This window comes from Andrographis paniculata, unplaced genomic scaffold, assembly GCF_009805555.1.
Source record: "Andrographis paniculata isolate CXL003 unplaced genomic scaffold, ASM980555v1 Contig86END, whole genome shotgun sequence".
Lineage (NCBI taxonomy): Eukaryota > Viridiplantae > Streptophyta > Magnoliopsida > Lamiales > Acanthaceae > Andrographis > Andrographis paniculata.
Genome location: NW_026137624.1, coordinates 6301605 through 6328955, shown reverse-complemented (window position 1 = coordinate 6328955; position 27351 = coordinate 6301605). Strand labels below are relative to the sequence as shown.

Below are 27351 nucleotides of genomic sequence, written 5' to 3'. Positions count from 1 at the left end.
TTAAAATAATGCTTGTAAGAATGTTTTTACAAATAGTATAAACATAAAATTAATAATATAGTGGATTTCTTTTATATCTAAAATAAACAGTTATTTGTTTGATTTTAGTTTCAACTGAAATTTTATTTTTATTTTGATTTAAATAATATTTTAATGTGATATTTTTTTAAAGAAAAAATATATATATTTAAAAGTCAAACCAAACGTATCATTCACATTCTAATTTCCATTCTTACTTTCAAGATGTCATCATTCATGTTGTATATAAGTTGTTTAATATGATGATTTAAATATATATAAAAAAAATAATGTATTTTTTATTGGGAATATGTGAGCCGAATTGAATAATAGAATTTATTATTAGGTTTGACCGAAGTTTACTTCGGTGCGACATTTTTGGATAGCGACTGCAGATTTCCACGTTATCCAAAAAAAAAAAAAAATATTTATGTAAACATTACTTACTATAGGAAACATGCAATAAAGTGTATGTATTTATATAGAAATACATGCACTAGGATGGTTAATAATAAAGCAATGGGTCTTCGATTTAAATGGGCTTTAAGACTTCACCAATCCTTTAGTTTATTGGAACGGCCCATTTGATCATTTTTAATTACACTATTCCTTCCTTCCTCCACAAATTAACGTTTTCTTTTTCTATTTGAAATATTCAACAATTATTATTTTATTTCTATTTTTATACACATAATTTACTTTTTTGCCCTTATTTTATTTACTCTTTTTTTTTTCTACACACAAAATAAAGGACAAATTTGTTATTTTATAACACAAACCCTAATTACCTAAAAATACGTATAAATATTAAATAAAACATTAAAAAATAGACTGAGGGAGTATTATACTACCTTCGTCCCATTCTAAAAATCTTATTTACTTTTTGCATATTGATCTTTGAATATTAATTATTATATAAAAAACATAGTATAAATTAAGAAAAAATTGCAAAAATATTTTCATTTGTGTCTTATAATACTAATAGAAAAATATTTATACAAAAACATTATACAAATATAAAGATGTTTTTAATATTAAGTACGACGACACAAAATATAAATGTGACCCTTAGAGGCGGACGAATGAAGTATTTGATATGTATATATATTACCGATTTTAATGAATATAGACTTATATTAATTGATTATGATATAAATAAAAGAATAATGGGTAATATACGAGTCAATTAATGAGGTGAATTTTTTTTTTTTTTTTGAATAGATTACATGTGTAAAATGTAAATGTTTTGACATATATATAAATAAATATAATATCCAAGGATATAAATTAAGGATTGTACAAAGTTATTTGACATAAAAAAAAAAAAAAAAGATATAAATTTGATGGGATGAAAGAGTAATACTTATATCTATGATGGGATTACAAGATGCCGTTAGATAAAAATATGTGGAATTTTTTTTTAAATTAGTGACTAATACTAAAAAAAGTAAAAAGAATTAAATTTATTATAAAAAAATAATAATTATTCAATGTGAATTTTTTTAAAAAATAAATAAATAAAAATCATTATGACTAATAATGTCGAAACTTTTTAAAAAATATGTACTAAAGAACCTTAATAACTCAATATTGTTGAATATTAAAATTTAATATCACTTGTATAGTTGTATATTGTTCAATAGATTTCTCCTATTGTTCAATAACTTTTTTTTTTATTTTTTATCATTTAATGTATAGTTATTTAAGTTTTTTTAAAAAATTATAATATAGTTTAATATATTTGTGTTAGAGGATTATTTTTGACATATAATTCTAAAGGTATTGCAACATAGGATAGGTAATGGAAGTATTGTGCATTTAAATATTGTGTTTCATTGACATTTTTTTTTTCTTCAAATATTATTATTTGGAGTTTGAGTTCTATAAAAATAAAATATATTTCTTCAGTCCCACTATAAAATATCATTTTAGATTTTTTTTTATTAGATTTAAAAATAATAGTATTTTATTGGTTAGTAGAAAGATGTCAAATAATTTTAACATTCATGTTCTTTATATTTTATAGATAAAATTAATTAATTATATTGGTAATGATATGTTTGTAATTTATTTTAATATTAATGCGTTTGCTTTTATTATAATAGAAAAAATGCTATTTTTTAATGAGACTGATAAAAAAAAAAAATACTTTTAGTTAGAATGGAGAAAGTATTATTTCTCTTACAAAATATTATATCAAATATTATTTATATACAAAATATAAACCTAATATTCTCAACAACAAATCCAAAGAAACACGTGTATCGGTTTTAAAGTAAGTTATTTTTATAGAAGTTTTTGAAATTTTGAAAAGTTTTGAAAATGTTTTGCAATGATAAAATATTAAGTATTTAATCCGATATTTAGTAAGATTACAACAAGAACTTTGTATTGTTTTGAAAAAACTACGGTTATGCATATTGAATGCATTTCTTTTATATGGCAAATTGTGACAGACTTTTCTCTCGGTATATAACTTTGCGATGAGAATTTTTGTGTATAGACTCGCAACTCATTAGAAAAGTGCGACGACTGATTGATTTTTTTTTTTATTTTTTTATTTTTTTTCTCATTCTTTATTTTTCTTAGATATTCTTCTTTATGAAGAAACCCTTTGAATACTTTATAGTATTCTTGGTATGAAAAAGATACATTCAAGTATTTTGTTGCTAGTTTTAGGTAAACATATTAATATACATGTTTTTTTTTTTTTTTTTTTTTTTTTTTTTTTTTTTTTTCAATAGCATGTCTACTGAATATACATGAACGTAAATTCCTCTATCGAATTTGATAAACAAATTAACTAATTAAATGTGCGATTTTTATCTTCTAATTTTATGTTGTCATGTATTTTTCTTGAAAGAATGGTACAACAATCATACATCATTTTTATTTGTTAACCCGTTGTAAATATTAATATTCCGAGTACAGGACTCGGGTTTCTCATTCAAACAATTAATTATAACACAAAAAAAGAATGATCTCTTATTGGGACCAAAGCTATAAAGATACAATTGGGTCCAATTTCATATGTTAATTAACAATATAAGATATGTATATATATATGTATGTACGAATATATCTATGAGCACTTAAATGAAAGAAATTGAGGGGAAAAAAAGAAAAAAAAAATAGTGAAAAGAACAGTTGATAGATTTGAGTGTAAGAATAGAACAAACAAAAGACAACAAGATTGAAAATTACATTAGCTAAATAGAAATGGATCACATCACATGCCACTTTTAGGTTTCATCATTGTCTACACTATCAAACAACCATCATTTCTTGGCACAACACATTCATATAATAATAAATAAATAAGTAAATAAAACTTATGCTTTGTTTAGACAACAAATTTTGTAGGATTTATGATAATATAATATAATAACAGAATATTAACTACCACCATGTAATATAATTTCATATAAAGCACTGTTAGTTTCATTATAAAAAGATATATTCATATAACATACTTACAAATGTGAATTGAATAATACATTCTTTTATTTAATACAACATATCTTGTGTTAAAATCATGTATTGTCTACTTTCTTTCTTTTTATAATTTTTATTTTTACTTTTTATTTTTTATGTGTTAACTCAAACAACTCAGCACCATACTGACTTATTCCAATTAACATTATAACCATCTCGTAGATATTGTGTCTTAAATGAAAATTTAATTTAAAAATTTGTTAAATTACAGTATTTCGAAAGGATTTTGATGTTTGTTATTATTTAGGAAATAATCTAAATCCAATGTAAAATGTGTATTAAAAGTAATACCTTAAATAAAAGTTACTTATTAAATACAATATTTTGAATAAACTAAAGTTTCAATATAATATTTAAAAGTTTGTTAGCTATACAGTGCCAAATCAAAGTTGAAAACACAAGTAAACGGAGCGAATTAAAAACTTTTACAAGTTAATCACAAGCTCCAACTAAAAACCTCTTCAATCTTCTTCGTTACCTCTATCATTGTAGGCCGTTTATCAGGATCCTCCACGGCACAATCCATTGCAAGTTGCATGATTTGGATCATATCCTCCTCCACATTTTGATAGCGCAATAGTTCAACATCGAAAACTTCCACAATCCACTCGTCCCGGGCCATAGCCCGAACCCATTGGGGGAGGGTAAGCCCGTCTTCATTGATCAACGGGTGAGTTGGAGCCTTACCGGTCAGTAGCTCCAACAACACCACGCCAACGCTATAGACATCCGCCGTTTGTGAGATTTTGTAAGGGTCAAGTACCTCGGGGGCGCGATAAGAAAATGCATGTGGGGAGGTGGTAGAGGCGAGAACTAGTTGAGAAATACCAAAGTCGGAGACACAAGCCTCGTAGGATTTGGTGAGGAGAATGTTCGATGACTTGATATTGCCATGGGACACTGACGAGCCTTGTGAATGAAGGTGCAAGATTGCTCGAGCTAATCCCCGGGCAATCTTCACCCTTGTTTCCCAATTCAACGGCGTCCTCTTGGGTCCTTCGACTCCTTTTCCAATAGAGACCAACGAGCATATATTAATATATACGCAACATTGCTTAAGTAGCGAAAACAAGTTTGAAAACGACTAAATGATGCCAAGGTAATTAAATAGTTGTAATAAAAAAAAAAAAATTATAACATTTAAGGGATATTATGCATTCAATTTATATAGTTGTAGTAAAAAATTTTTTTTATAACATTTAAGGGATATTATGCATTCAATTGTTAATAGTACATGAAGTATAGATTGATCAAGTTTAATTAACACTGTGTTAATTAGCATTAATCAACAAAGTATAGATTGATAGTAGATGCATTAATATAATATAAATATAATATATAAACTGACAACATATTGTAATAGTTTACACAAATATATATTACAGATTATTAAGTTCAAAAGTTTATCCAGAATGCACTCGTCGTTATTAGAAACAAAAAAAAAAAAAAAAGTAGTATGGAACTAAAGAAATTTCAATATTGACTAGATATTTCAATTATTTGAATTTGTGACATAAAAGAACAAAGCTAGTAGGACAAATCTATACAGCCTGTTTGGGGAGATCGATACATGCACATCAATCAAAATATATATATATATATTGTCAAAAATATTTGGAAAAAAAATAAATTCAAGATCAAAAGATACACATACAAACAAGAAAAAGGAAAGACATTGAATCTTCCATTTTCATGCATTTTCAAGAAAATCTTAGAAACAAATAATCCACAAACATGAAACCCTAAAAACAAACACATAAGAAAACCAAAGATTATCATCAAAAGTTCTATAACAACAAAAGAACCATTGCAATAAATCTCCAAAAAAGTATGCAAAGTCTAAAAAAAAAACGGGACAGAACAACGTGACGCGCACCGTGTAATAATGCGGACAAGCTCCCCATGGGGAAGTACTCGTACACGAGAAGCTTCTCATCCCGACTCAAATAGTAACCCTTCAATGGCGCTAAATTCGCGTGATCCATCCTCCCGACTAATTCCATCCTCGCCCTAAACTCCTCTTCCCCGACACAAACCTCTCTCAACCTCTTCACCACAACGACGATCCCCATATCCAACGAGGCCTTATAGCTCATCCCGTACGTCCCCTTCCCCAAAACCTCGGCCGAGGCCCCCAACAAATCCTCCAAATCGAAGCCCCCCCTCGTCTCCCCGAAGAAAACCAACTCCTTCTTACCACTACCACTCACACTGTCTCCGGCCACCACTAATCTGTTGCTTGGAAAACCACTACTACTAGTCTCGGCTAACTCGTGTCCGGACCCTTTCTCCTTATTGGGCCGGTTGGGCTCATTTATCGGGCTCACTCCATTTCTTGAAACCCTTCTTCTTCTTCGACATAATCCTAACAATACAATGAATAGAAACCCTAGCGTCGAAGCTACGATGATCGCAATAATCACTCCTTTCGATAGCCTTTTGTCATCCCTACAAGAATCCAAAGGATTTCCGCAAAGGTGATTCCCGATGAACGAGCTCTTGGGCTTTCCGGAGAGCCTTAGAGGGATTTTGCCCGATAGATTGTTGTACGAAACATTAAACTTGTCTAATTTAGGAATTTTGAGATTTGGAAGCGACCCTGAAAAACGGTTGTTGTCCAAGTAGAGCATCTTCAATCGAGTCAAATTGTTGAATGCCGGAGAAAGGTCGCCGGAGAGATGGTTGTCGGCCAAATTCAAACGAACGATCGACGTGTGAGAAAATAGGGAATCGGGAACTTCTCCGGTAAAGAAATTGCCTTGCAAATAAACATTCCGGAAAGACGCGGCCGACGAAAAGAGGTCGGCCGGCAAGGGGCCGGAGAGGGCGTTGGACCGGAGGCTGAGGGTACGAAGAGTTGCGATATTTGATATAGTGTGTGGTGGAATATGGCCGGAGAGAGATTTTCCGGGGAGGCGGAGCTCAATGACGGAGGAATTTTCCGGCGAACATTTTACGCCAGGCCAAGAGCACGGAGACGTGCCGGATGCCCAAGTGAGAGTGCGGCCGTCCACCGCTGATCGGAAAGCTAGAAGGGCCGCCTCGTCGGAGATAATGTCCGGCGTAGCGGAGGGGAAAAGGCCGATAATAAGAACGGCGGCGGCGGCGGTGAAGAAGAAGAAGAAACTGAACTCAGCCATTATATTTGTGAAGGTCGGTTTGCTTCCGGCATGTCGAAAAGCTTTCACTATGTGTAAATGTGTGTGTGTATATATAGTGTGTATGTATATATTGGGGTTGAATCTTTATGGATATATTAGGAGGGAGAGTATTTGTAATAAGAACTTTTGGCAGGAAACAGACAATGTTGTTGTGCGACATGGCCCCGACTTTATAATTATTTCGTTGTGATTATTTTACTAAGTTATTTATCAATTTATATTTTATTACAATACTTCTACATATATATACATACAAAAATGTCCCTTTACATTAATAAAAACAATATTTATGATTAGAAAATATATATATATATATATTTTAGCAATTAAATTTTTGAGTTGAAAATTGGATTAAAAATAATTTATTTAATTAATATTTGATTTATAATATAATATATATAATTAAAAAAAAATTAAACTCTATAATTTTGTAAATAATAAAATTTTATATAATACAAATAAATAAAAAAAAATATAAATATTACTCCCTTATATGGGCGGGCGGAGGGAGTAATATTTAAAAAAAAATCGAGTTCAAACTTTAACAAGTCAAAATTCCGAGTAGCTCAATTCGCATCAGCTGTAATTAGGCTTATAGGTTTAGTTTTAGCTATGGTCCCTATCATATTCTTAATTTGGGTTTATTAAGGTTTAGTTTAGCTATGTTCTCTATCATCATCGCCAAGATTCTTTATTTCAGAAATGAACTTCTGCAAAAAACTCAATTTTTCAAAATGAACAAGAAGATAATATACCGTTTCGACCAAGGTTTCGCCGTGTAGCCTCGATCTACACGGCGTTATTGTCTCTGCTTCCGGAGGAATTCTTTCATCTGCGCCAAAATTTCTGCTTTCACGACAATGCGCATTTTCTTCGAGTTTTCCCATAACAGACCTCCGTATTCACGCGCAAAGTCACAAGCAGCCTCAAACACGTCCTGGAAGACGGAGGAAACAATGATCTAGTACAGGAGTAGAAAACAAAGAATGTCGACATAGTGAATAGATAGCTTAGCTTAGGACATACCCTCGATGGAAATTCATCGTACAGATGTGCAGGCGTCATCTCGATTCTGTTCAGATCAGCTTCCCACAACCTAATCTGGTTTGACACAAAGATGAGGTGAATATTAGCCACTCTTTGAATTGTATCTATCGATTATTGGCATTGAGCTAACACCTGATCCGTAACGTTTTCTGGGACACATGGCATTTTTTCGGCAACTCGAGGATGAGCATTCTGCTGAAGAAAAGATACTATCTGCATTCAACATGTCAGGGAATAGTAAATGAGGATTTATGGAAAAATCGAAAACAAATTCTGGTGTGTTGAAATTGATCTATAGCCCAAAATTTCAGTAAGAAAAGCGATCGTATACCAAGGAATAAAATAAAATTTGCTGGTGCTTACCTGCTCGGATGTAATGCCGTTTTGAAATGCTTTGTACAAGCTTTCTTTCGTAATTGCTCCAACGATGAGGTTAGGAAGCTGGTACTCAATCCTGTAATTTCAGCTTACAATGTTCTTCAGAAAGGGAAGATCAAAAGGAAAATATTTCTCGAAAGAAAGAGCAAACTCCACCAAGAAAAATAGTAAAATATAGAAGTCTATATATGTTGATGAGTACATTAATTTTCTTCTTCCAAGCAAACATTTCATTCGAATAACTTGGCAAATGAAATCCAAATAAACTAAAGCAATCTCCGAAAGAAGAGCAAAAAGTACAATTGGTCTTTCCTAGTTTCCCTTCACTTTCTTGGATTTGTACATATTCAAAATTATACCCGTCGTCACATTCAAAGTTAAGCTACTGGTTATCCTTCAAAGCGCAAATGCTTTGCCGAGTATGGGACAAAAAGCAAGATCATTCATCATTACTTTTTGAAGAAAGTACGGTATACCTTGAGAAGAGACGTAAAATCTCACAATGCAATTTAGATGTGGAATATGCATACATCCGAAAGTTTGTTTCCACAACAACAAATCCCTGATGCAGCAGAGATCCACTAACATAAGGATAGAAAACATGATGAAAGAAAAGCATCAACTTATAACATTTATTGCCAAGAGAGAACCAACGAACAAGATAAGAACAAATTCGAAGTAAAAACCTGTTTTCTTGATGACGTATCTGCCAAGCTAATGGAGAGATTGGTAGCTAATTTAGTTGGAATAAACCAACTCTCTTTCCTGCCCTGTATAAGTAAAATCATTTCTGTTAACCACAAGATGAAGGCCGAGAATCATCAGACGTAATGATAAGCAGCAACCTGTTGGAGTTTGACCAACCCCAAATCAGCCAGGTCCTTTATTATGTTCTTCTGTATATCGGACAAGGTGTTTAAGCTATATGCCTACAAAAGGATAATTGGTTAGTTGAAACTTGAAAGTCTGAAATTCAAGCAAGCTTTATCCGTGCAACTTCTGGTATGATCAATATCAAACCTGGCCGGTAACATGAAAACTGAGTTCCAGTAGAAACGATATCAGATCAGCAGTATCCACACCATGATCCTACAACAATAGGTGCAGGTTTGAAGATAATAAACATTAAAATTCTAAAAAAAAAAAAATTGGATTACATTGAATGGTTCTACCAATCCACATGCAGGAAGTCTCATTGATTGCCAAAAAAAATTGAAAAAAACAAAAGAAGGTAACACCAAAGATTCTCTGTAGGGCATCTATAGGATTTTATTAGATCGTTGGAGGAAATAGAAATGGTATTCTAAATGTACATGACATCATTTTTCACAAATGGATGATGACGGGGTTTTGATCACGGGCCTCCCTCTCTGATACTATATAATGATCACTTTGTATAAAAGCTTAAACTGCTAGTTAAATATTTCAAGTAGACAATTTTGAAAGAAAGAGGAAAAGGGTCTGAATGATATACCTCACAGTTGGTTATATATTCTCTGACTATGTACCAAAGTTGTGCATTTGTGTCCATCAGCTGTTACAACATTCGTCAGTACTCAATTTCACCCAGAAATTGACAAGTAGGGTGGGAAACTCATACCAGAAACTGGAAGCCACTCTCTGTCAATTTTAGAGAGTCCCTGTCGTCTCTGAAAGGTAATGTGAATGCATTACACCATGGTTCAACATAATACCAATTCATAAGAACAATGTGAGTTTTGGGTGCAGAAATCACTTTTGATTCAAGAGACCACGCTGAAATATTTTCATCATGGAAGAGCTTATGTTTGTTGACCTTTCCGCTTCGGCAGAATTAATGAGGTGCAGAAGAAACATCTGATTTTCCATACATTACAATTTATAAAAGGTGAAAAATAAAGCAAATACAAGCATACTCCACAATAACTAAATATGCATGATAGACATTTTTGTGTTAAGATCTATATTCCCCTGAAAGAGATTCAGATAATTTTTCTAATAGAAAATTTTAAAATACAAGAAGTGAGAAGGATATATCTTGTTGGTTACAATTTAGCAAAATTGTGGGGCAAATCGCTAGACTAGTTCATGTGACAAGAGGCAACTTTTTATGCAAAAGAGAACTAATTTCATACCTCCCATTGTTGAGCAGCATAGGCATCCAAATCATCCAAGCTAGGAAGCCTTGCTGTGACATTAGAAGGCATTGGTTCTCTTGGTAAAACTCCACTGTGGATTCCAATGTTATACCAACATGCATTATTTTTCTATAAAACGAGGCGTGCAGTTTGTATAAGCCAAAAAAAATGAGTATGGGATAGTTAACCTTACCCGTGCACTATGTGTCTCTGGAGATTTTGCTGAAAGGTTGGATTAAATAGATATGTAGCTTCCTTCTTCCTGCCAAAGCAAGACATAAGTAAAATAGATATATATTTCAAATCAGTTGTTAGCGAATCCTTAAATAACAGCAAAAACCCCTGCACCATGAAAACAAGTAGCAGATGTCGCTAGAAGCTTGATCTGGCAATGGAAACCATCGAGCCTGTATTAAGAAAATTGAAATTAAAAATGGCAATAGGGTTCGTACCGTTCAACAGTTTCAGTCAGGATTCTCAGCTGAATCAATCTATCTATTGCTACTTTGTGCTTTGAGACACCATCTGAAAGAACCCATTCTTCCAACCACTTTGCTGTCACTGGACCATCAATGTATAATAGCTGTAGCACATATTTCTTTGCCAATGGAGGCAAAGATCTGAAAATTCAGAGAAAGATAAATAAATAAAATTAACAAGATAAATATAACATCAAATTCCAGATATTCTTTTGTCTCTGCTACAAGAATTTGTCTGAGTTACAGTCACATAACATTAATGTTCTATGTAGTAGTTTTGATAATATATATATATATATATATGTGTGTGTGTATCGGTGGCATTTCTACCATCATATGAATAAGCTGAAGCTAAAGCCATTCATTATCATCATCTAGCCAATCATAAAACATGCCCCTTAACCAAGGTAATTCCAAATTGTTATAGATATTCACAAACTTTAAATGGGATGGACATATGGACACAAAGATGACATAACTTTCAATTAAATCATTCAGAATCCCTCTTGCTAAGAGCAACCAAAGAATTAGTAGATATGTTATGACCAAAACAGGAATGTGCTAGGGTCATGAATTATATAAGGCCATGTCCATTGTGTAACTGAAGAGATAACATAAAATTTCAGCTGATTAAAACAAAAGGGAGAACTGCAAAATCATATTCGAATTCAATTCAATCTAAACATAGAGAGAGGCGATTCTCCTAGTTAATCAAACAACATCAATGAAAGATCTTTCAAAAAAGAACACATTTTCCCAATAGATTCAAAACAAGAAAAACAAACCTATTAGATGAAAATAACTTAATGTCCAAGAATCAAGATCATGATACGCCATAATTTCGTACAAATCACAGAATCTTGTTCACAGAGAACAGCACAATCAGCTGGTGTAAAATAGTGAGTGCCAAGCAATCACTTTACTATATATCAAAAATTATTTCAGTAATTACCGAAGATCCACAAAAGCAAAAAGGTCGACAACTATTCAAACAGAAACTAATCGAAGTAGCACAACCTGAGTATAGCCTCGCAGATGAAAGAATTATCGTAGAGCTTGTCGAGCTTCACTGCTGGCAATGATGCCACCATGTCCATAAAGTTTTTCGCCACAATCCTCACCTGCGGCATCTTTACCTTCCCGAGAAATTTTAACTCCCAGAAATATGAGAACTTTACTAGCTAGATACAATTACCAAATCGTTCCATCCCCAATTATGACTCCTCAAAGCTGAAATGAGTATCGGCTCAACAAGTAAGGAGTGGTAGTTGCTGAAATCTAGCTACAAACAGTATCAGGAGCTCCGCCATGGCCGGATAAAGGCAGTAACAATGCTAGGTTATTTCCCTTGAGAGCCTAGGGCAGTGAAGTTCCTGCTAGTTAACCGAACCAAGGCATCTCATTTCGAGTCTTGCTCCTTTCTGCTGAAACTAAAGCACTCGCCGGAATCTCCGCCGATATTCCCTTCTCCGATAACGCCGCCGCTGCCGTCCGCCAATCGGCACCCCGTCCCACTGTCGTCGGCTTTGATCTCCATTTTATGATCTATTTATTAATTATATAAATATCATTGTTGTTATTATTATTATTATTATTCTCAATTGGGCCTATTTGGGTTTTGACTAATAAGGCATGGCCCAATTAATTCGGGCCGATAAGATAGGCCCTTTTAGTTATTTTATAAATATTTTCTTTATTATAATTGGATTATACATAATTTAGTGGACAAGAAACCTGACATAATTTTGAGAAAAAGAAAGAGCGTTATTTTAATAACAAGTTTATTAAAGTTTATTTTTTTTATAGATTTAATAATATATATTTTTGGATTAAGTTAGAATGGGTGTAATATATATACGTGTAAAATACATGATAATGATATATATAATAAAAATAATAAAACCTTTCCATTAAATAAATACATAGCATAGCATGCTTGTTTGATTCGCCTTGCCTGTGGGCCTAGTTTGCAAAAATATTAGATTAATATTCGGCTCAGTGGACATTTTCGGATTTACTCATTTTAGATTTACCTGATTCCAAAAACATATTTTTTCTAATAAAAAATATAACTATTTCTTTCTTATCAAATATCATATCAACCTACTACTACAAATACAATCAACCACATTATATTCACTTACATTATAAACATCATCAAGGTTTTATAGACCAAGATCCGATGCTGAAATCTAATTTTTAGAACCGAGCTGAAATTACTTTCAACCGTTGGATCAAGGTTTGGATCTCATGCAACTTCCAGAAAATGTTGAATTAGCAACATGGATCCTCATCAAAACAAATGTAAAACATTTATTTGTAACAACCCGAACGTGCATATATTCATTCACTACAACAGAAGAAAGCAAGAAATTCATGTATCTTCAACATCAATATACGATGAAATATGCGCAAGCTAGAACTCGGGTACAGCTCGAGATATACCTTGAGTGTAATCTCATCCAACTAGCTTCACGCCCCTACAAAGGGCTGATTATTAATGTACGCCGATTTCAATAAACTAAAGCTACCGAATCAAGTTTGCATCTTTTTCTTCTAAGCAAAAGCCAAGTGAAGTTCTCAGCAATCATCAGATCAACCCCTACAACAAGGAACAAATATTGAAATAACAAGATAAATCTACACACACACATGCATTTATAACTATATATATATATATATAGCAGGCCGGTTAAAGACATCGACAACATCAAGATATTGTAACAAAATAAATAACACATACCAGGAACCAAAACACGAGAGCTATGGCATATTGTAAGTTCCTTTTCTGATTTTAAGTTCTTGCTCTAGTTCTAATAAAGTAGACTTAAGTGTTTTTGTTTTGATTTCAAACAAAAAACACCACTATTCAACTCATACTATTTTCAATAAAAATACACTATTTCCTTTCGCAGAACATCACATATATATACTTTTTAACTAAGAACTCAAATCTGACACTTTATTTTAAATCAATTTCAAACAACAACCAAATATATATATATCAAATCAATCTCAAATCAACACTATGGTTGGATAATCTTTAATGGGTGAAGATTTGTGTCTGAAATCTTAGTAAGAATTTTAAAATAATTATCACATTACCTCAACATAAGGAGGCGGCTACTTGGCTACATCATAAAATTCAGCATAGTGCTAATAAGCACATACAACACACAATATAAAGATTAAAGACAAGTACCATATGAATTTTGTTAACATAATACAAATACAACACATGAATTAATAGCACACAATACAAAAACAAACAGACAACACATGAATTATATTAATATAATATAAATACAACATATCAACCCACAACATATTACATAGTCCTATATAGCCCATGGTACAATTGATTTTCAACACAATAGTATACTAATACAACACACTTATATTATTTAACACAATATATGCTGTATTAAATAAAAATATGTGTTGTTTGTTTGTTTTATAGATGCTGATTTGCCCGGTCAGCACCATAACCATCCCGTCAACATAAAGACTAGTTTTTCATGAAATACAGATTACACTTGTAAGTGTTAAAAAGTAGAACCGTAGAGAAGTGAAAACGTGGCTCCATAATTGGAGCCATATTTCACATCTTCATGGGATCAGAAGTACCAAAATCCCAAAATGTGACCATGTCTACAACTAGTGCCAAAAGCCAAATGTAGATACACATGGAAAATATCTAACCATGTCAGGATCATCAAGATTTACCAAATAACCAACACCCAAAGCAAACATACCATGAAACCATCAGAAAATAATGACTATAGGCAGGCTAGAAGCTGTTTTCTGGGCAGCTCAACAAGATCAGTTCTTCAATATGAACACCAATTATTCAATTCCAATCATCCAATTTCACAAGCAAAGAATCACTAATCTTAGCAGATCAAATTACCAACAGAATAAGCTATCATGAAAAACACACTGATATAAATCTATTCCGCCATGAAAAGCTAAACCATAAAGAACAGCAACAAAAATTGCTAGGCAAGCATTCGTGTAACTGACATCGAACATAAGCAGTAATCGCCATACGCGAAAGAGTAAAACGGAAAATAAATCCGACTAGTTACGACAACATAGACTCAAATTTCATCATACACTAAAAGGTAACAGAAATACGAACAACAAAAGGAGTAGAGCGTAGGTCACTTCACCCCCAAACCAACGCAATCCTCCTCCAAATCAATCCTGAGCCTTCAATTTCTCGATCCTCTTGTTCAATTGATCGATCCGGACAACGAGACCGGTGACGGAGTAGAGAAGCCAGTAGAAAATCAACGCGGACGCGATCAGGAGCGCGTTGCGCTGAGACTTCATTATCGATTTCTGGTGACGCAGATGCTCCGACGGGGAACACGAATCGGACTCACAAGAAGGCCGAGTCTCGTATTTCCAGTAGATATCCATTAACAGGAAGAGGCAGAAAGGTACCACCGACAGGAACGGCTTGAGAAGGCTCCGAGTGACGGTGATTAGGCCCTTCCTGAGAGCATCCAGGCCAGGAACCGTCAGGAGAAGGAGCATGATCGCCTCCGCTCCGGCGGCGTACCCGAGAACAACCCACTCCAAGGCCATCGGAAATTTGATCGGAGATTGAGAGAAAAATGCGATCGGAGATTGCTATGAAAATTGGGGTCGGTGGGAACGATATGCAATCGGTGGGTAGGTGTGGATTAAGCCTTAAGAAAAGAATATTTACGTGGGCCTATTGGGCTTTTATAGAATAATTGTATTGGGCCTACGTAATGGCCCATTTAATGTTCTAGAAACTTCCCAACAAAACGGCCCAATAAAAATAAAACAGCACATTAGAAAGGTTAGGCCCAAATGAGTTCGACCTTCGTCTTCCTCCTCGTCGGCCGGTTTCGTCACCGACGGCGAAAATGTGTGTGAACATTGTAAGTTCGAATTCGCGGTACTATTATGGTTAATTAGAGCTGCAAGTGTGAAAATATTTCGAGTATTTGCAGAAATTTTAATGTGTTTGATGTTTTGTTATTGTTCGCCGTTTTTTGTTTTTTTTAAACGTTTCTGCGAGTTTCTGTGTAAATTGTTTAAGATTGGCCTGCTTGCACGATTCATACTCGAAATAGTGATTAAGCTGATTTGCGTATCATGAATTAATCGCTCGTTGAGATTTGTTGTGAATTGGCCGAATTCACTGACGTATTTTAGATATTTGACGCTTTCATGATTTTTATGCTGTCAGTGTATATGTTCAGGTAATGGAATTTCATTTTGTAGGTATTTTGAAGGTGATCTATCTGTAGTGCAATTTGAAAGATGAATATAAGAAGTAATGTGTAATTTGATCACTCTATCATCTGTTATATGCAGTTTCAAGTTTCAAATATAATGCAATATGCTGCCACTTCTGGAGATACTACCTCTGAACATGTCTTTCATCTTTTGGATGTGTGATATACAATCTCAAACTAAAAATTAGCTCTTGAGTCTTGAGTGACAGAGAGATTGAGAGGAATGGATAGAGGAAAATTGGTTGTGGAGAGGGTACAGGGGAAGTCAACTCTAACCCGATGTTTCTCAAAGTATCCCTTTAAATTCATCAACCCCAACAAGGTGCACATTGAAGCTTCATCTTACCATCTTGATTATTTCGCGTGGAAATCATAAATTCAACGTGGTTTTAAAATGATCATTGTCAGGTTGGTGGTGATGCTGTGTGGGTTTACACCATCACCTATGGTGGAGGCATTGTCTCTGTACGTGCACTTTTTTTTTGGATCTCTTTGTTGTCAGGACTCAGATTGATTTTCTGTGTAATTACTGGTTTTTATGTTGCATTTGGTTAGGGTGACTCCATTGATTATGATATTGAGGTGGGGGATGATTGTATGGCAGTGTTGACCACCCAATCTTCTACCAAGGTTCTTCCACCATTTGTTCTCATGTTTTTTGGTTGTTTATTTATGTTTCAAATTGTGTTTTTCGTACATTGCAAGCAGATACTGAGATGTTTTAGTGAATTCCTGCAGGTTTATAAATCTATAGGATCAAAATGTTCTAAGCAAAGTTTGGAGGTAATTAGGTCCTATTCAATTGGCTGTCCCTCCCAACATTTTTGTTCATATAACACTACAGCGTATGAATGTGCAAAGTCTTTAATTATCATAAAATTGTCTGTTTCAGCTTAATAAAGGTCTGTCCACTCACTTTCTTTTGCCCTTGTAATTAGTTGTTTGAGTTCTAGATTTTGCAGTTTCAGCTTCTTCAGGAATTCTACATGTTTTTTTGGTACTATATTTCAATCAGATAATGGTAGCTACACTATGTTGTGCATTAGGCGATTGTTGGAAGCGGTGCACTCTTGGCTCTTATTCCAGATCCGGTAACTTGTTTTTCCACCGCAAAGTATTCCCAAATGCAAGTTTTCAAACTAAAACCTCAATCAAGTTTGCTTGTTGTTGATTGGATAACAAGTGGTCGTTATGAGACGGGAGAAAAATGGGCTTTTTCTCACTATAAGAGCACCAACTGCATTATTTTACAAGGCAATGAGCCTTTATTTCTTGACACGGTAAACTTCGTAGTACAAACTATTAGTGTACTTATTTTTGATGAATTTTACTTGTAGAAGGCATTTGGTACAACATGCAAGCAGTTGGATGGGTATCTATGCAGCTGCCCAATAAATTTACCCCAATTCTATTATGAATCTGCTTATGTGCATTAATAGAATATTACATGGTTAGCAAATAGCAATTATAAGAAAATTTATTTTTGATTATTTACTTATAGTTATTAGGTGGTTAGAAGCGAAGTAGGAATTTACAAACTTTTTTCTTTATAGTAGAAGCACACTATGTCTGAATTCAGTTGAAGACTGCAATCGTATACTTGGGTCATGTTGGTATGACCCATAAACATTTAAACTTAATGATTCATTATTTTGTTTAGCCCGTTGGACGATGACAATGTATAATAACTTATTCATTAAATGGGACTTAATGTGTTAGGTAAAATGAATCCGCCATCAAGTTATAAGCTTTTGACACTTGGATCATATTTACTTTTATGAATTACCTTTAATCCATGAAAGCAAACATACCCTTATTGTCGAAAAGAATCTACACTGTTATATATAGTTATATCTTATCTATATGGAAAAATTACCCAAAAGCTTTTCAAATACACAATTTAACAATTCATCAGGATTCTGCCTTATCTTGTTTCTCGAATTGTTTTAATTTTGAATCAGGTGTTGTTAGAGAAGGGAAGTTGTGGCTTGGATCAGCTGCAGCACTACCATGCAATAGCCATGATAATTATTTTGGGGTAGGAGCAAATATATTTTCGATTTCCTCATCCTCATCTCTATGCAAGCACAGGAGATTGAATTGATTCTACCAATTTTGCATTGGTTTCAGGCCTAAATTGAAGCTTATTCAGGATCAAATCCAGAAAGATGTCAAGAAATTAATGTCTCAGCCTTTATTTAGCAAAGGTTCTTCGAAAGAAGCCAAACCCAGTTTTCTTGCTTCTTGCAGTACCTTTGGCCAAAAGGTACATTTTCTAGTCTGCCTAATTAAATTCCTTGGAAGCATCTAGCGCACTACTTGAATAATTGGATTCTTCGTATCTATTACTTTCTTGATTATAAAAGTGTGTCCCTACATGATTTTAGTTTTTTCTAGTCGAACCACCATGCAACAAACTTTACCATTGAGAACGCAATGATTTTGTCATCTTTTTAGGCTACGATTAGACTGAGAGTTTCGGAGTTTTAAAAAACAAAATTGAGAATAGTAAAGAATTAATAGTTAATGTGATGTTTTGAGAGAGAAAAAATATATTTGACGAGATGTATTTTTTTAAAATTAGTATACATAAATAGTATCAAAAGTTCCAAATCTGCCGATGTAAATAGAGCCTTAATCTTCCCAAAAGAACCCAAAGTTACCAATACGAGGACAAAAGAAGTCATTGAACTACTTTATAGACTTCTTTCATTTTTTTTTTCATTCTCGACTTTGAATATTGTTTCGGTTGTCTTAACATGTTCAGGGGCAAGGCGTCGTTGTTAGGGTTGCATCCACAACCACTGAATCGATCTACAACTTCTTGCAGCAACAATTGGCCAGTATGGAAGTATTGCTCGGCGCTCCTCCCTATCAATAGATAAAGACCGTAAGGGAAATTCATTTAAAATTCAGGTACCTTTCAATTTCGAATACGCTTTTAAGTATCAGTCTCGCATATTTTTAAAATTATTATAGTATGATTAGGCTCGAATAGATTACTAACACTCGATTTGAATTCAACTCTTAGCTTATCTTTACTACAATATGTCACATCAACTTTCGACTAAAAAGAACTTTCTTCGAGTTGTAAGGTCTATCGAACAACTAATCATGCATGGCCTAGCTATCGAGCAAAGTTTGGAGTGTAATAGTCTGCAAATTACGCCTGCGGAAGAAGCCACCCCAAATAAGTAATACTTAGGTAACAACCTTGAATTAATTTTTTTTTTATATATATGCTACATAATACATTTGCATGGTAGAGATTAATTTAAATTTTTTTAAATATTTTTTTGTCACAATGAGAATAATATATTATTTATTAAAAAGAAAATTATGTGACTTTATAAAAGCATGCATGGGAAAGAAAAGTTGCATGGCTTCACTTTCCACGTATGTGAAGTCTTCATGTTTGTGTGTAGTTTATGTAAAAGTAGAAAAGTTGATATATAATGGTCAGAATGTTCATTTTGATTCTTTTAAATGTATCTTATTAGAAACTAAAATAAAATAAGATAAAATAAAATGATTTCACTTTAATGATCAGATTCAAATAATAATAATAATAATATTAAATAGATTAATTAATAGTTTAAATGCTTTTTATTGGATTTGAATGCACCGACAACTGAAAAAGGGAAGATTCCAACTTTTAATGTAGTAGCACCAATAATGTCACATTTATTACAATTTATTATGAATTCGATTATTTTTTTCAATTTTTTATTGTTATACTGCATTAATTATTTATAAAAAAATATGTTATTTAATATTACATAATAATATAACATACAAACCAAAAATTAAAATAAAACAGTACAATGAAACCAAAAAAGAAAAAAAAAAATAGTACTATTGAGTTGAGCAACTTTTAAAAAACATTCATTTTTTTTTTTTTTTAACAATTCACAACCGTTATTTGTCGAGTGCTTATTAGGTAGACATCTGAATGTAATCTTTGAATTAAGTTTGAGCACAAGCTCTACTTATATAAAATAAATTGAGGGTGTGTTTCTTATAATTTTTTTATATAATTTTGGATTTTTTTTTATTTTTAAATTATATTTTTATTTTTACAAAAGATTATATCAGATATTATTTAAATAAGAAACTCAAAGTTCCAATGTAATTTATTGAATGGTTATAGAGTGAATAATAGAAATTTATTGAATTGTACAAAAATTATTAAACTACCCAAACCAGACTTGAATAACTGTTTAATATTTTATAGGTCTAAGATGACATGAGCCAATTACTATTATTGTAGATATGCATAATTTAAGTAAAATATAATAAGTAAAGTAATTAAAAAATATATTAATAAAAATAATTATTATATAATAAAAGTAATTATAAATTAAGATTAAAATAATTAAATAGTTTAGTTAAAATTTAAAAATTTTAAATTTTAAATTTTAAAATATAATTAAAGTGTATAATTAATTTTCTAAAAAAAAATGACAAATTATATGAGACGGACAAAAATAAAATATAGAGATAACAAATTATAAAAAGTGACAAGATCTATATGACCGTGAGGTCGTTGGTTCAAACCCTCGACGTCTCAGGTCACCTGCCACACATGGTTTGCCTAGTGTGACTTTCTCGTCGGTCACCTGCTACACATGGTTCGTCTAGTGTGACTTTTCCGTCGGGCATAGTTTACAGGGTATTAGGTTCGGCCGGGGGTTTACCCAATGTGTACTTTTGGGTAGCGGCTGCGGATTCCACGTCATAAAAAATAAATAAAAGGGCAATAATATTTTTTGCAACTTTGTGGAAGTGTAGAAGAAAATGCTATGGAATCTCCAAAGGTTCCTTTTTGCCTTTTTTTTTTTTTTTTTTTTTTTTCTTTTAAGTATATTAATTCTAATGACAATTTAAGAATCTTCAGCTTTGTTTAGATAAAAAGATTTGCAAGTGTTGTAATATTTTAATTAAATAAAAATAAAATATTGAATATGATATAGTATTTTTTATTTTTATTTTTAAAAAAGAAATACTTAATATTTAATGAATAACAACAAAAGTTTGAAAATGATATGTAAAGAGTTATTTCTTGTTTCAAAATGAAAAGCAGATACATTTGAATTCCACTACAACAAATACAATAATGTAAAGGCAAAATGATTGCCATAAATTTAATACAAGAAAAAAAAAGGAATATATATATATATATATCATTGGCTTCATCTCACAGCTATTTATTTCCCTGCAAAAATAAAATCATAAATCGATAAATATGAAAGGCAATAACAATATTTCCATTGTTTATTTATTCAATTTTGCAATTATAATTTCGTAACATTATAATTAAGCTTATATAACTAAATTATATTAACATAATAATAATAATAATAAAAATAAGGCTAGAGAGAGAGGTGTTACTATTACCATTTTTCGAAAATAATCGACTAAGGAAAGTGAGGAAGATGATGAGTAGAGCAACTCCAGCAAGTAATCCGATTATAAGTGCAAATGTCTTCTCACTCTCATTATGTGAAAATCCTGTCAATGATATTTTACATAACAAAATAAATTTGTAATATAATATATTATAAAAATATATGCCAAAGTAAAATTAAAATTAAAATTTGAATATTCGTAAATAGAGCCTTCATACATCAAATTATAAATAAATAAATAAATCATTGAAGGGTGACTTAGGATTTATTTATTTTTATTATTTTAATCTAAATAGGCATTATTTATTATGTACGATTTTTTTTGTGAATATATATATTTTATAAAATATCACGACTATAGGCTCAGAACTTTCTACACACACAAGAAGTTTTAAAAAATAGTAATAAAAAATTTAATATAAAGAATTTTTGGTTTTTTTTTTTTTCAAAATATACTATTTAGATTTATCATTTTCTTATATGATTTTTTTCTTATAAAATATTAAATATGTTTCTGAAATATATATATATATATTAATTTCGCAAAGATCGATTTGTATTAAGTTTGAAAATTTAGAAATAATAAATACTTAATGTTTAATGTAATATTAAAAAAAAAAAAAAACAAATTACATTTTTAAATAGATATTTGTAAATAAATAATGCAAAAAATTTCAAAAATAATTACACGTAAACAAAGTCCAGGTGGCGTACCGTGATTGGATCTGGCATATGCCTGGGCCCCACTGGTAGAGTACCTCGCATAACACTTCCCCAAAAACATATCCCCAAACACAGCGCCGCCGCACTCCGCCTTCAGCCGCCGTATCGCCTCCGCCACGCAGTCCTGGCACTGACCGGAACTCAAATCTCCGACGCACTGCGCCACCCCCTGAACATCCCCCGTCCCCCCGACCCTATACCCCCCGCCGGCGCCGGCCAACCCCGCCAGCACGGCGTCGCGCCGCCCCATCCCGGCGGCGTCGTACCCCTCCGACGGGCCGCACTTCTTCATCGCCACCGCCTTGTCCGCCGCCCCGACGAACGACGCATTGTCGTACTTGACGAAACAACCCTCCAGCTGTACCACGCCGCCGCACGCCGCCGGGCACTGCGGCGGAAGGCGGCTGACGGCCTCCGCCACGCAGGCGGCGCAGTCGGGCATCCCCAGGTCGCCGCGGCACTGGTAGACCCCGAAAACGACGTCGTTTGGGGCGGATCCTAATACGGTGAACTTATTGTAGGATGAGTACGTGGCAGAATTGACGAGGGAGGTTAGTAGAGAGTTGAGATTTGATTGGTAGGGAGATTCCGGTGCATACTTGGTCTGCGAACACCCGCCGTAGAGGAACGTGTCCACCGACCCCTCCGCCATAGCCAGTAAGAACAAGAAGAACATCAACGTGAAGACGATGCTCAGAGAAAAAGATGTGATAATATTACTTGACGACGATGATTCCGCCATTGATTTGATTTGGAGTTAATGTGTTAATGTTGTTAGTGATGACAATATATATATATATATATATATTGTGTATACATGCAGCATGTGTGTATCAGTGTATGCGTGTTGGGGCAGGGGCTAAGAATCTCATTTTTCTTTTCCTTTTTTTTTTTTTTTAATTAATATCATATCAAATTTTTATTATTTTTAAAAATCTCAAAATTTTTAGGTTTGAATTTTATTTTTATTTTTCTATATCCAACCAAAAAATTGCAATTTTAGATTTATTTGAGGTTTATTTGATTTTGATTTAAAACTACAGTATTGATTTTAATTTTGATTTAAATAATCTTTTCATACTCTCTCTAGTAGTCCCTAAAAATTACTTATATTTTTTTTGTAATTTACTAATTTTTGCATATGAAAAAAGTATCATATTTTATAAAAAAATAATATTTTATTGGGATAATATAGAAATTTTAATAAATAATACATGTATTTTAATGTTTTGGACGTTGAAAATTTTAAAATAAAAATGAGTAGGTTTGTTGTTTTGGTTTAAGAGCTTTTATTTTACATTTAATTTAAATAGTATTTAGATGATAGTACATTGTAAAATGAAATAAAAAGTATATGAATTAAAATATAATATAAAAATTTCAATAAAAAGCATAATATATAATCCAATATTAAATGAAAATGAAAATGAAGATAGCAGACAAAGAAAGCCTCTAAAAGTGTGTAATCATATATGCGTACATCCATATGTATATGTATGTATATATATTTTACATATTTATTTATTTATCTTGAAAGGTATATGTTAGATTAGGCAGAGAGATGAAAATCAGATAAGTCAGAAAATATATTAGATGAAAAAAAGAAAGGATTACGACATGTACTTGTATGTACTGTACTAAATCCACCCAAATTATTATCTTTTGCTACGGATCACTCTATCACTCCTACAAGAAATTATTAATTTTGTAACGAGGTTTTTTCGTTCCTAAATTTATTTTTTCCGTTACTAATAATATTAGAGACGAAATTAGAGATGAAATTACGTTAGCTACGTAAACTTTAGGAACAGAATTCCGTTACAAAGATACTATTTTTTTTTTTTTTTTTTAGTGTATCACCATTGTGTTTCGCTACAAAATATACACCTAGTTGAAAGTTAGAAAATAAATATAATATAATATATATTTTATTCAAAATATATTATTTAAAAAATTATATTTCAATAAAATAATTATCATTCGTAAATATTTTCTCAATATATATATATTATCATTTTCGTATATCTCATGATAAAAAATGTATAATTTTGACTTACACTTCTATTATATTTAATGTATTCTGGCTGTAATTTACATATGTAATTATTAATAAAAATACTTAACTTGGCTTCTGAGACATAGATCATCCTAATTGAACTGAGTTAACAAATCCCTGTGTTCTTATTCACTTTTCGTGATTTCCTAATTTTCGCAATAGGTACGAAGAAATTCTTGATGACATGAAGGAAGATTTGAGCTCATATTACTCATGGGTTGACAACAAGAATCACTACAATAAAATATCATTTTTATAACAAAATTTTTTTGTCTTTAAATCTATTTTTTTCGTTACTAATGATATTAAAGGCGGAATTAATGATGAAATTACGTTAGCTACGTTTCCGTTGTAAATATACTATTTTTTTGTAGTGAATTGAAATCTACAATATCGAACCTTTTGATATTCCTCAGTAGTTCATTGGCAAAGCGGTTTGCTACACACATATATAGCAATCCTCGATATAACTATGTAATTATATCGGGTTTTTATTGAAGTAAACAAGTATAAAATTGAGAGTATTTATAATTTATAGTGAAATTATACTTATCAGAAAATAAAAATTTTGTGATTGAAGGGATGAAATAAATACTTTGACGGAGAAAATATATAAATATACATATTTAAAAATAACTTAATGTAAATTATACAATTTTAAAAATAAAAAGGAAAACCTAATTAAGCATTGGCTAGGAAGAAACACATTTGGGAACCCTTATCCTAAAAAAAAAATGATTAAAAAAAAAATATAAAAGATAGAAAACTTTATACCTCCCTTCGTCCCCCAAACTTTCTCAATAAAGACTTAAGCAAAATCCCTAAGGCATTAACAGAATTTTGTCATTTGTGTCATCTTAATCCATACTTAAAAAGTGTTTAAGCTTCTTTGCCTATACATATATATATATGTAAGTATGTATGCAAGTTATTACACAGTCGAGTTAAGTCGAGTCGAGTTGATCAATAGCACCTTAAGATGGAGAACTATGGATACAGCCTAGGAAAGCATATTTCCGTGGTTAGCGCAGAATTCCGTGTCCCAAAGAATGTTCATCTAAGAATTGCAAAGAGGCATTCGGGTGCCACCGATGATTTTGTGGTCACCGATGAAAAGGGCAACATAGTTTTTGAGGTGGTCGGAAAGTTCTTTAGCTTACACAATCGCCATGTCCTCGTTGATGATCGAGGCACTTCTATTCTCACCTTCAAGAAGAAGGTACAGATATGGACATCGTTAAAATATATAAATACACACGGCAGAATTATATATAGATATATATTTTTGGTTTCGTGTATATATTTTAGATTATTTATTTTTATCCCTTGACTTTTTCGTGTTTCTATTTTTTTTTATTTTATTTTATTTTGCATAGAATTATATTACAAGCTAATGAATTATGCCTTCTTATATACAAAATAATAATTCGAAAAACAAAATTCTTCCCTACACATTTATAAAAATTAAATTATGTATTTTTATAGAGAATCGTAATAATTCATAATAATCTAATTGATTTATTATTATTATTATTATTATTATTATTATTATTATTATTATTATTATTATTATTTTTAAGTAAACAAAGCTTATAATATTTACTCACATTTTCTATAGAACTTGAGTGCCCATAAAAGATGGCAAGCATACAATGGAGATGGATCGAACAATCGCGATCTACTCTTTAGTGCAAGAACGTCGTCGCTTATCCAATTCAAGACAGAAGTGGACATTTTCTTGCCCACAAACAAGGAAGAGACATCGTGGGATTTTAAGGTTATCGGGAGCTGGTTGGAGAAGTCATGCACCATATATAACAAGGATTCGACACCAATTGCCAAGGCAAGAATTTCACTAATTTCGTTTCATCTTTAAACACTTAGTTATTTTGAATAGCAACAATCCATAACAAATACATATATATATATATATATACACATATGCGCGAATGTAATTGCAGATGCATAAGAAGCACACATTTGGATGTATATTCGACAAGGACACATTCGAAGTTGCTATTTATCCTAATGTGGATCGTGCCTTTATAGTCACCCTTGTGGTCATCATTCACGAGATGAACAAGGATTATTAGTTATATACATATATATATATATATATGTGCGCACGTGAGCGCTCCTAGGAGTCGTGTATGAAAGATCTAGAGTTTCGTCAATAAATTGTCCAAAAGAAGACATATCGGCTATATATATGTATATGTATGGAGGCCTATATATGATAGTTTCGTGTGTCTTCTTCGGGTCCTTGTATATCCAAAATATGTGGACAAAAATCGCTAAATAATAATAAGGCTTTGGAGCACATGATGATATAGAAATTTAATTCAGTACATGTTGAATTATATCTAACCTTTGTTAAATCAGAATAATTATGTCAATTTATGTATTTCTTACGAATTAATGGTGAAGATTAATTTCAGCAATGCTTAATTATAAATTTCAGGATTCTATTTCAACTGTAATAACAAATATTATCCGGATCACATGTTGAACTTAATATTTAGTATATTTACATGTCGTTCGAAAAATGTAAGCTATATTAATTTGTTTTTTTCATAAAAATCAGAACGAAAGCAAATCCAAAATATTAAAAAAAAAAAGGAAATAAAATCCGAAATAAAACATTCTCCAATACCATGTGATCGAGTTAGATTGGAAAAAATATATGGCGACACTGAAAGCCCTTATCTTCTTAATCACGATCCTAAATAAATTTTCAATTTCGCTATCCTTACAAAATAGCCAAAGAAAAGCTCTTGAAACTCACTTTAGAGATTAAAGGATCATTTCACCTTAAACAAAATACATCATTAATTATATATTATAGTATAATTTTTCAATCCAAGATCTTTAAAATTGTTAAATGATCATCCAATCTAAAAATTTAAGCCAATAGAAAAATATTATATAATCTTCAGCAATTTTCTAGATCTAATGACCTTAATCAAAATGAAGGATAGTAATGAGTTTCACAGAGTTTATACTTTCTCATTCATAATTAATATTTTTCTCGTCCCAAATCAATTGACACATTTTTTTTAGTTTGTCGACCTTCATTGACATATTTTTATGTTTTAGTAAATTATACTATTTTAAAATATATTTAACAAATATAAAGTAATTTAATTAACTCAATAACATATAATATTAATACATAGTAGAACTTACTCAATTT

General features: G+C 31.8%; 6 protein-coding genes across 9 annotated transcripts; 2 read left to right on the top strand and 4 right to left on the bottom strand.

The window, feature by feature from the left end:
- Window positions 1-3822: 3822 nt before the first annotated feature.
- Window positions 3823-7202, bottom strand: LOC127241965 (probable inactive receptor kinase At1g48480). The gene is made up of 2 exons (XM_051261264.1): window positions 5390-7202; window positions 3823-4518 (listed from the first exon to the last, which is right to left on the bottom strand). Exons 1-2 carry the CDS (start codon window positions 6651-6653, stop codon window positions 3950-3952), a joined length of 1833 nt encoding a protein of 610 aa, XP_051117221.1. The 5' UTR covers window positions 6654-7202; the 3' UTR covers window positions 3823-3949.
- A 150-nt stretch (window positions 7203-7352) lies between these two features.
- On the bottom strand, window positions 7353-12281 carry LOC127241966 (general transcription and DNA repair factor IIH subunit TFB2). Its single transcript, XM_051261265.1, has 15 exons — window positions 11713-12281; window positions 10669-10836; window positions 10410-10478; window positions 10214-10307; window positions 9835-9935; window positions 9700-9748; window positions 9574-9633; window positions 9120-9188; window positions 8945-9028; window positions 8786-8869; window positions 8576-8661; window positions 8085-8175; window positions 7854-7934; window positions 7701-7775; window positions 7353-7611 (listed from the first exon to the last, which is right to left on the bottom strand). The coding sequence occupies exons 1-15, from the start codon at window positions 11823-11825 to the stop codon at window positions 7474-7476; spliced, it is 1362 nt and encodes a 453-aa protein (XP_051117222.1). The 5' UTR covers window positions 11826-12281; the 3' UTR covers window positions 7353-7473.
- A 704-nt stretch (window positions 12282-12985) lies between these two features.
- LOC127241968 (uncharacterized) lies at window positions 12986-15380 on the bottom strand. 2 transcript variants are annotated; one of them, XR_007836677.1, is made up of 2 exons: window positions 14837-15380; window positions 12986-13297 (listed from the first exon to the last, which is right to left on the bottom strand). XR_007836677.1 is itself a non-coding variant. In XM_051261269.1 (2 exons), exon 1 carries the CDS (start codon window positions 15286-15288, stop codon window positions 14896-14898), a length of 393 nt encoding a protein of 130 aa, XP_051117226.1. In that variant the 5' UTR covers window positions 15289-15379; the 3' UTR covers window positions 12986-13297; window positions 14868-14895. The 2 variants fall into 2 exon arrangements, 1 of the variants encoding a protein (XP_051117226.1); XM_051261269.1 differs by having other exon boundaries at window positions 14868-15379.
- A 128-nt stretch (window positions 15381-15508) lies between these two features.
- LOC127241967 (urease accessory protein D-like) lies at window positions 15509-19506 on the top strand. Of its 3 annotated transcripts, none has more exons than XM_051261267.1 (10): window positions 15509-15611; window positions 16051-16293; window positions 16380-16436; window positions 16527-16601; window positions 16710-16754; window positions 17018-17062; window positions 17933-18009; window positions 18102-18237; window positions 18739-18887; window positions 19067-19506. In XM_051261267.1, exons 2-9 carry the CDS (start codon window positions 16195-16197, stop codon window positions 18850-18852), a joined length of 648 nt encoding a protein of 215 aa, XP_051117224.1. In that variant the 5' UTR covers window positions 15509-15611; window positions 16051-16194; the 3' UTR covers window positions 18853-18887; window positions 19067-19506. The 3 variants fall into 3 exon arrangements, with proteins under 3 accessions (XP_051117224.1, XP_051117223.1, XP_051117225.1); XM_051261266.1 differs by having other exon boundaries at window positions 17018-17251; window positions 19067-19484; XM_051261268.1 differs by lacking the exon at window positions 17018-17062 and having other exon boundaries at window positions 19067-19504.
- A 1518-nt stretch (window positions 19507-21024) lies between these two features.
- On the bottom strand, window positions 21025-22861 carry LOC127242242 (plasmodesmata-located protein 7). The gene is made up of 3 exons (XM_051261707.1): window positions 22094-22861; window positions 21369-21482; window positions 21025-21186 (listed from the first exon to the last, which is right to left on the bottom strand). The coding sequence occupies exons 1-3, from the start codon at window positions 22842-22844 to the stop codon at window positions 21179-21181; spliced, it is 873 nt and encodes a 290-aa protein (XP_051117664.1). The 5' UTR covers window positions 22845-22861; the 3' UTR covers window positions 21025-21178.
- A 2276-nt stretch (window positions 22862-25137) lies between these two features.
- On the top strand, window positions 25138-26251 carry LOC127242073 (protein LURP-one-related 15-like). The gene is made up of 3 exons (XM_051261404.1): window positions 25138-25377; window positions 25777-26001; window positions 26120-26251. The coding sequence occupies exons 1-3, from the start codon at window positions 25138-25140 to the stop codon at window positions 26249-26251; spliced, it is 597 nt and encodes a 198-aa protein (XP_051117361.1).
- The last annotated feature ends 1100 nt before the right edge of the window (window positions 26252-27351 follow it).

Excerpts from the sequence above, each read along its gene's own strand:
- LOC127241965 (XM_051261264.1), bottom strand. The coding sequence starts at position 6,653 with ATGGCTGAGTTCAGTTTCTTCTTCTTCTTCACCGCCGCCGCCGCCGTT. Across the intron at positions 4,519-5,389 it reads CTTGTCCGCATTATTACACG|GAGTCGAAGGACCCAAGAGG; the intron begins GTGCGCGTCACG and ends CTATTGGAAAAG.
- LOC127241966 (XM_051261265.1), bottom strand. The coding sequence starts at position 11,825 with ATGCCGCAGGTGAGGATTGTGGCGAAAAACTTTATGGACATGGTGGCA. Across the intron at positions 10,308-10,409 it reads CAGAGACACATAGTGCACGG|TGGAGTTTTACCAAGAGAAC; the intron begins GTAAGGTTAACT and ends TGGAATCCACAG. Across the intron at positions 9,189-9,573 it reads AATATATAACCAACTGTGAG|GATCATGGTGTGGATACTGC; the intron begins GTATATCATTCA and ends CTATTGTTGTAG.
- LOC127241968 (XM_051261269.1), bottom strand. The coding sequence starts at position 15,288 with ATGGCCTTGGAGTGGGTTGTTCTCGGGTACGCCGCCGGAGCGGAGGCG.
- LOC127241967 (XM_051261266.1), top strand. The coding sequence starts at position 16,195 with ATGGATAGAGGAAAATTGGTTGTGGAGAGGGTACAGGGGAAGTCAACT. Across the intron at positions 16,437-16,526 it reads ATGGTGGAGGCATTGTCTCT|GGTGACTCCATTGATTATGA; the intron begins GTACGTGCACTT and ends GCATTTGGTTAG. Across the intron at positions 18,010-18,101 it reads GCCATGATAATTATTTTGGG|GCCTAAATTGAAGCTTATTC; the intron begins GTAGGAGCAAAT and ends CATTGGTTTCAG.
- LOC127242242 (XM_051261707.1), bottom strand. The coding sequence starts at position 22,844 with ATGGCGGAATCATCGTCGTCAAGTAATATTATCACATCTTTTTCTCTG. Across the intron at positions 21,483-22,093 it reads ATATGCCAGATCCAATCACG|GATTTTCACATAATGAGAGT; the intron begins GTACGCCACCTG and ends TATCATTGACAG.
- LOC127242073 (XM_051261404.1), top strand. The coding sequence starts at position 25,138 with ATGGAGAACTATGGATACAGCCTAGGAAAGCATATTTCCGTGGTTAGC. Across the intron at positions 25,378-25,776 it reads TTCTCACCTTCAAGAAGAAG|AACTTGAGTGCCCATAAAAG; the intron begins GTACAGATATGG and ends CATTTTCTATAG. Across the intron at positions 26,002-26,119 it reads ATTCGACACCAATTGCCAAG|ATGCATAAGAAGCACACATT; the intron begins GCAAGAATTTCA and ends ATGTAATTGCAG.